This window comes from Vombatus ursinus, unplaced genomic scaffold, assembly GCF_900497805.2.
Source record: "Vombatus ursinus unplaced genomic scaffold, bare-nosed wombat genome assembly UNPS02012622.1, whole genome shotgun sequence".
NCBI classification, from domain to species: domain Eukaryota; kingdom Metazoa; phylum Chordata; class Mammalia; order Diprotodontia; family Vombatidae; genus Vombatus; species Vombatus ursinus.
This window is the reverse complement of record NW_020952400.1, coordinates 676,188-684,630: the sequence shown is the minus strand read 5'-3', so window position 1 is coordinate 684,630 and position 8,443 is coordinate 676,188. Positions and strand designations below refer to the sequence as shown.

The 8,443-nt window shown below is 52.1% G+C and overlaps 1 protein-coding gene across 1 annotated transcript in view; it reads left to right on the top strand.

The window, feature by feature from the left end:
* The window catches only part of KLHL29 (kelch like family member 29), a 134,981-nt gene that overhangs the window by 101,687 nt on the left and 24,851 nt on the right, over positions 1-8,443 (top strand). The window contains exon 5 of the mRNA XM_027858019.1: positions 4,874-5,012. Coding sequence (XP_027713820.1) covers positions 4,874-5,012 — 139 coding nt within the window. The remainder of the gene's footprint in view (positions 1-4,873; positions 5,013-8,443) is intronic.

Below are 8,443 nucleotides of genomic sequence, written 5' to 3'. Positions count from 1 at the left end.
CCTCCCTCCTCCCTTACTTCCTTCCTTCTCTCCCTCCCCCTTCCTTCTCTCTCTCCCACTTCCTTCCTTTCTTCCTTCCCAAGGCCCACCCTAAGTTCCCTCCACCATCACCATCTTCCACTCTTGTTCACTTGCCACTGACTAATGATGGAGGAAGTCACCCACCTGGACTGACTGAATCAACTACAAATTCCTGTTGAATCTCAGCAAGGTCCTCCCTGCTGCGTGCCAGGCCTTTCACTCCTACCTAGTGACTGCTGCACTTCCCATGGCATCTGTTGCAGATCTTCTCTCTTCTCCTTAAGCCTCCTACACTGCCCCCTCCTCACTCTCTCAGTCGTGGACCTCACCTCCTCCTGTACCCGGGAAATAGGGGCCGTCTGTCACAGACTCTTCTCTTCTCCCAAGGGCCCCATCTCCCCCTTGTCATACCCGGCAGCATCCCCCACTCTCCTTTCCTCCCTTCTACATGGCCCTTCTCCTTGCCAAGGCCAAACCCTTTGCACGCATTCCTCTCCCCTCTTCTCCAGCAGCATGCAACCTCTATCATTCTCCCTCACCTCAGCACTGAGTCTCTCCCTGAGTACAAACTGCTTCTCTGCTGCCTACCAACACTTGCATCTCCCTATCCTTAACAACCTTCACTAGACCCACCATCCCCTCAATCCAGCATCCTATGTCTCTTCTTCCACAGACCAACTCCTAGAGAAGCCATGCTCTCTTTGCCTCCGCTTCGTCTCCTCCCTCTCACTTCTCAGCCCTCTGCAATTTGTATCTGGCCCCACCAAACTGGTCTAACTCCTTTCCCCAATGTCACTAATGATCTCTTAATCACCAAATCTGACACCCTGGTCTCAGTCCTCATGCTTCTTGAGCTCCTAGCAACATTGACACCATTATCGCTCCTTCCTCACCTCTGTCTTCTGACTGTCCTGGCTTCCTTCAAAATTCAGCTTGAATATCCCATTTCCCCACCCCACCCCACCTCCCAGTGCTTTCCTTCTGATTTGCCTTCCATCCAGGAAGAAGGCTGGAGAGGTAGGAAGGGGCCAGGCTGGGAAGGGCTTTAAATGCCACACAGGATTTTGTGTGGATCTTGGCAGCAACAGTAACCATCAGAGCTCATTGCACAGGGGGTGACCTGGTCAGACCTGGTCATGAAGTAAATTCACTGTGACAGCTGAGCAGAGGATGGGTCCAAGTGTAGAGCTATGGTCTTCCTTCCACTGTGGTGGTGCCAGACCTAAACATGACCCTTAAGGGGAAGGCTAACCAGGCAGAAGGAGAGGGACCCTCTCCCTATTCTTAGATGCCCCTCCACCTCCTGAAATGTGCTGCTAGGCACAGGAAATACCAAGACAAAATCCAGAGTCCGTTCTCGAGAAGTTCATATTCTAATGAGGGAGACAGTGTGCAAAAAAACCTGTCTTGTCTACAGCTATTATGGGTACAGACAAATAAAAAACAGATAAAAGGGAGCCTTGCAGGAAGTTGCTAGTGGTTGGAGGGACCAGGAGAAGCATCCTGCAGAAAGTAGTGCCCGTGTTGAAGACTCAGTGAAACTAGGAATTCCAAGAGCAAGAGGTGAGAAGGAAGAACATTGCAGGCAAGAGGGATGTAGGGATGGAGAGAGGAGATGGAACATTGTGACTGTCACACAGGAGGTGCCAAATCAATGCTTGTTGGGTAAAAATACACCTACTTCCTTCTATTCCATACCATCTGGAACCAATGTATTAGCACCAGAACATAGGGGCTCGACCATCATTGATGATGAGAATACCCAGGCAGATCTGTTCTTTTTTTCCTCTACTTTCTGCCCTCCCAGTTTCACCTATAGCTGTTCTTAAGATGATTTGCCCCAGTTAGATAGAATGGCACATCCTTTGCAGGTTTGTGTTCCCTTTTTTCACTTCTCACTGTTTTCTGAAATAATTTTACTAAAAATTTTCGAAGTATTTACACGCTAAACTGGTGTTTCCATCAGCTGCCATGTCTTTCTGCTTGGCAACAAGGTCAAGTGATGGCTGTTTCTCCACTCTTTGGCCTCTTCATAGTGACAAATACTTTATATCAGCTAAACTTTTCTAGGAAATGGTGATGGTCAGAATCAATGTCTTTTCCTTTATCCATTTCCTTTTTGGGGACAAGAAAACCCTGTTTGAATTGGCCAGGTTGAAACTGTCTGTAATTTCTCACAGTATCTTCTTCTTCTCATCATTATCCTTTTTTCTAGTTTGTCTTGGTTTTGCTGTTTTCTCTAACTCACTGATGGCTAGGCTGCACACAGAATAATATGAGTGACCAGTCCTTTCCTCTCTGTTAAGTCAGTCAGTTTCACTGTTTGTGAGGGTGCCATTTCTAGAGCCTTCTCTCTTCTCATGTTTCTGAGCAGTCTGTTTTTGCATTGAATGCCCTGGACAAGTCACTTCCATGCAGCCTGCTTTCTCAGGAACCTGGAGGGGTCAGAAAAATGCCTTCACAGTGGTTGTCTTGCCTTTGACCACAGGCAGAACCAACCTGGCCAACTCCTTGAAGAGCTGGTGAGATGCACTCCTTGGAAGGAGCGCATGACTTCCTTTGGGCTTTTGGTCTCATTTTCAGTGAGAATGGCTCAGCCCAAAGAGAGACAGAGATCTCACTATGAAAGAACTGCTGGGTAAAAGAGGTGAGTCCTAGCACCCTCCCCCTCTCTTCTGCCATAAGTGGAAATGGCGGTTTTGTGTTTTCTTTGGTCTAAGGGTTCATCCCCCAGTGGCTGCCCAGCTGGTCCTGAAGAAGCAGACAGAGAGCCTAGGAACAGTATAAATTGTTAATCATCTCTGGATGCAGCCATACAGTGAATATGGTACAGAGAGCCCTGGCTCTGGAGTCAGGGAGCCTGGGTTCAGATCCCACCCCTGATGCTTGCTCCCAGTGTGACCTTAAGTAAGTCATTTCCCCTCCCTGGGCCTCAATTTCCTCATCTGTAAAATGAGAGGCCTGGCCTCAATGGTTTCTGAGCCAGGTGCCCATGAATACCTTCTATGTGTGAGGGCCTGGGCTGGTCATTATGAGGGAGACAGAAGAGAAAGCTCACGTTGTGCCAGGGGAAAGGAGACACATGTACAAATAATTGTGATACCAAGTCCTCAGAGAGGGACCAAGTGGGAGGTCGAGGACTAGAGGATCACTCCTGGCTAGAAGCAGCAGGGCAGGCTTCAAGGAGGAGGTGGTCCTGGAGCAGGGCCTTGAACTATGAGTTAGGTTTCGATAGGCGGAGGAAATCTCCGAGCAGAGGATGAGGGAAGGCAGACCAGCCCAGGAGCACGACACATGGGAGAATGGCATGGAGGTCACCTTGGAGTGGGGGGCAGGGGAAGCTGGCCAGGAGGACTCCTAGACTCTTGGGCAAAAGCACCCTGGAAGTTATCTGGCCCAACACTCCCATCGTACAGAAGGAATGTCTGGCTGAGGAGCTTCTGGGGCAGCTTGGGGGTACAGAGGATAGAGCACCAGCCTGGAGTTGGGAGGCCTCAGACACTCACTAGCATGTGACCCTGGGCAAGTCACTTCACTCCGGGAGCTTCCAAAGGATTTGAGGGAGGGGATGAGGAGGTGAGATTTGTGGCTTAGGGCGTTCATCGTGGCAGCTTGTGGAGGATGAACAGAGAGGGGAAAGACAGGAGGGACCAGTTAGGAGGCTGATACAAAGTGCAGGTGAGAGACCCTGAGGACCTGCCTCTGCTGTTGCTGTTTCTCCTTTGTCCTGGAAGAGGAAGGTGGAGAAGGTCACATTCAAACCCTGCTTCCATGGGGACTGATGGGGTGGGGGAGGTGAAAGAGAACAAGGCTATGGACACAGGTCCCACCACATCTCAGCCTTTGGCCATTTGCTACAATATAAGCTTCAATGGCTGAACCTGCCCTGGGGAAGCCTGGCCTCCCTCGCACCCTTCTCCTAGGCAGGGTCTCTCTGCTTGTTTGGGGAAAAACCTCCAAGATGGGTTGCCTTAGCCTCCCCCAGGAGGGGACTCAGGCCACATCTTCAGCTGGGCCAGTGACCTGCGGGCAAATCTTTGCTTTTCTGTGCTGTGGATGCCAGACAAAGGTAGGTACTGCTGCCCCACTCCTCTCCTCCTTCACTCCCTCGTTCCCACTCCTCCACTACAGAGTTCTTCAGGACTCCTTCAAACTGCAGGTGCAAGGATACCTTTAAGCTAGAAACCAAAAAGGGCCCAACTCCACACCCCAGGCACCCTTGAGAAATAGGAGAAGATGCAGGAGAGCCAGAACATCCCACAAACCCAGGGATGCCAGTGGTGGTGGCTCTGGCACTCTTGGCTATGGGGGAAAGGTCATCCCCAGCTGCTGCCAGAGGCCCCTGCCATGCTCACCTGTGAGCCACCCTGGCTTTGCACCATCCCCAGTCCCCATCGCATCCTCACGCCATGTTTGACCAGGTACAAAACCCATTGCAATCATGCCCATCTGGTGGGAGAAACGCTGCCACGTTGAGTGGGAGCGGCTGTGTGCTCAGCTGTCTATGAGAATGAACGCCTCTGTGTTTCTGGTTTATCTGTGTGGAAACCTCATTTATTTTTTATCTTTTAAAATTTAAATGGTTTGTTGTTTTGCTTCTTGAAAGTGACGGTTCTGGGGGGTCCCTCGCCTCTCCGGCTCCTCCTGTTGCTGCTTGCCTTACACCTTCTGTCTGTGACTCCTTTTGACCGTCAGTGTTGAGTCAGTCTTGCCAAGAAACAGTGTCCAGTATTTCTGATTTCTCAACTTCTTGACCCCTCCCCCAAAAAAATCAGAAGCAAAGCCCCCCCCATGCAGCCGCCGACCCCTTACCTTAATGGGACCTGGCCTGTCTGTCTTCTCTGTTCTGCAGAAATGTTGAAGGAGTTGAACCAGCAGCGGAAAACGAAAGAGTTCACAGACCTGAAAATTATTGTTGACGGCAAAGTGTTTGAAGTCCACCAAAATGTGGTAGCTTCCTGCAGCTTGTATCTCAAGGACCTGATCAAAAGGTTTGCTCCCCTCCAGCTGCGATCTGGTCTACTCCTCTGTAGGACGCATTGTGTGGCTTTTCTCCCCCCTTTCTTGCAGGTCCCGAAGAGTGACTCTCCTCTCCCAGAGCCAGCAGCCACGCTGTCCGCCTCCTCAGCGGGGGCCCTACCCCGCCTCCAATCCATCCCTTCCCAGCATCTCACATCCCTCACTAAGACTCAGATTCAGACTCTGACAGGCAGCTGTTGCCACTCTGCCTAATTCAGATGAAGGCAAGCACCTCCCTCCCCAAAGCAGCCCAAGTCTCAAGGGGGCCAGAGCCCAGACTAGAAGTGGCACTGTCTTCACTCCAAGGGACCACATCACACTCACTCCCACCTCCTCCCACCTCCTTCTGCGCTGGCCCTCAGGGTACCACTCATCCCACCAGCACTTTGGGCCAGGCCCCAAGAGGTGGGCCAGCTTTGTCCCTAGGCCCATCCTGGGAGTCAGAGGATTGGCACCAAGGTCTCCCCACCCCCACCCCACTGAGCACCAGGATTCAGGCCAGGCCCCACCCTTGAGCATCAGTCACCCTCCCTGGGTGCCAGCTACCCCTCCTCCACCACCTACTCCACCCTCTGATAGTTCTAGCAGACCTACCCTCTTGCGTGCATGCAAACGGTTTTTATCCGTCCCATTGACTTCTCAGTTCCTATCCTTGGGGCCCTCCTGGTGAGTGAGAATAGTGGGGGAGATCTGTTCCCTTCAGCCCCCTCAACCCGACGTCAGCACATTAACGCCACTGGACGTTTGCCTTGCAGCACCCCCCTGCAGACGCCGGGCCCAGAACATGCTGCCAGCCTCCAGCTAACGCCCCAGTGACTGCCTTTTGTTTCAGGACGGCCCGTTGGCCAGTGTCTCCTTTCCACATGGTTGTGTCCTGAGCCTAAGCTCCACATTCCTGTTTCTTGTGGATATATGTGACTTTCCTCTGATGTCATCCCACCATGGCATTATCCACATTTCAGAAGGGGGCAGAGCTGGCCCAACCCCAAGGAGGGCTGGACTGTTTCTTTCTTCTATCTGACTGGGAGGGGGAACTCTGGTGCTGGGCCTTCTCTCCTCCCCTCCCCATCCTGTCCTTCCACTCTTCCCTCTTCGGCCAACATTTATCCAGCTCCTACTGTGTGTGAGGTTGTGCTTGGCCCTGGGGAAACACAGGCAGCAGTGAACTAGTCCTTGTCCTTCAGGGGGATTCATTCATGTACAAAGATGAGTGGATGCTGGGTAATTTAAGGAGGGAGAGAGTATGTACTCTCCCTAAGGTCCTTGTCCTAATTGGAAGGAAGGAAGGAAGGAAGGAAGGAAGGAAGGAAAGGAGGGAGGAAGGGAAGGAAAGCTCTATTAAGTGCTTACCATGTACTAGAAAGAACAGCTGGATCCAGACGGTGGAGGACTCTAAGGGCCAAAGAACACAGCCTGTATTTGGTCCTGGAGGCAGTAGGGATCCCTTACAGCACTTTGAGCCCAGGAATGCTTTGGAGGAGCAGGAAATTATTAGACCAGCCCAGGTGAGGGGTGATGGGCTGATGGAGGTTGGTGGCCCTAGGAGTGGAGAGAAGGTGTTGGATACAAGAGACACTGTGGAGGTTGGGTCAGCAAGATTGGGCAAAGGCCTGGAGATGAGAAATGACAGAGAGAAAAGAAATAAGGATAACTCCAAGGCTGTGAGATGATGGTACCCACAAGAGAAAAGGAGACTTTTGGAAGCCAGTGGTCCAGGGAGAACATAACCAATTCTGCTTTGGATAGGAGACCTGGAGCTAAGGGGTCACCAGAACCTCCAGCCAGAACTGCCCTCCTCTCCTTCTGTCTCTTGCCATCTCCCTGGACTTATTCCCTGCTGTCCATCCTCCCCTCCCTTGGCTTCTTTCCCCCGACTCCTCTCCCTCTCCCTTCCTCAATGACCATGTTTCCATAGTCTAAGTAATCTCCCATCTGCCCCTTCCCCTCCAACAGTTCCTGGAACCCTCCTACAGCTAGGTAAGGGAATGGGGACTTGATCTGATGAGCCATAGGGAGCCACTGTCCATTCAAGAGTCAAGCAGTGATCCTCTGGGAGTGGTATTTAGCCAGATGAGTCCCAGGAGGCAAGGATGCCAGGTAGAAGTCTCTTTTAGGAGACCAGATCAGAAAGGGTAGGGCCAGGCTGGCATTGGAGGACACATCACCTCTGTTACATTGGCCTTCCAGTCCTTCTTGAGAAAACAAAGGAGCCATGCCCACTGACCTACAGTGTCCTTTCCCACTCTGACAGGCTCTGATTCTAGGGGCCCCTGAAAAAGGAGGTATAGCCCCAAATGGCATTTCTAGGGTAATGCTGTGGTTCAGAGGGTGCCTTTGCTAGGAGAGCAGTTGGATAAGATTAGTGGGCCCAGAGCTCTGGCAGATGTGGGTAGTTCCTTCCAGGGGCCCCAGCCAACCACCTTTCCTGATGATTGAGTGAGTCCCAAGTTTAGCAGGATAACCCTCCCAGAGCTGCTAGTTCTCCTCCACCTCTCATCCCTATGTGCTTGGGATCCAGGGACTCTTCTCCCTCCTGAAGACCTGAGGGGGGCCTGAGGACACAGTGCAGGGGGGCTTCTCCTGCTGGTTCCAGGAATGAACAGGCAAGTGCTGGTATTGCTGCTCCCAGAGATCAGAGGAGCCCAGCACAGTCTGGGCTGGAGCACCCAGGGAAGGCTTCCTAGGGAGGAAGACTTTGAGCAGATCTGGGGCAAGAGGAGAGAATTTCAGCCAGAGGGAACTGTATAAATAAACAAAAAGCAGAGATGAGTGTGAGCTGGCAGGGGCAGGAAGCAAGATGGCCTGGCTAGAGAAGAGAGTGTGAGTTGGGGGAAGCTGGAGGCTGGGTGCCAGAACCAGAGGCTCCTTGAGAAGAGAGACTGGAGTTAAACTATGGAGCTCAGACTCATCTCTGAAGCTAGAGCTCAGCTCCCATCATGAGAATATGAAGCTTGGCCCCATCCTGGAGATAGACCATGGAGCTCAACTCCTGTCCCTGGAGTTAGAACATGGAGCTTGGCCCCATCCTGGAGACAGACCATGGAGCTTGACTCTTGTCTCTGGAGCTAGAACATGGAGCTTGGCCCAATCCTGGAGACAGAGCTCAGCCCCCATCCCTGGATCTAGAACATGGAGCGTGGCTCCATCCTGGAGATAGACTATGGGGCTCAACTCCCATCCCTGGAGCTAGAACATGGAGCTTGATATATCCTGGAGATAGACCATGGAGTGTGACCCCATGGAGCTTGGTCCCATTCTGGAGCTAGACCATGAAGCTCAACCCCCATCCCTGGAGCCAGACCATGGAGTTTGGTCCCATTCTGGAGATAGACCATGGAGATTGGCCCCTGTCCTTGGAGCTAGAACATGGAGCTTGACCCCCATCCCTGGAGCCAAACCATGG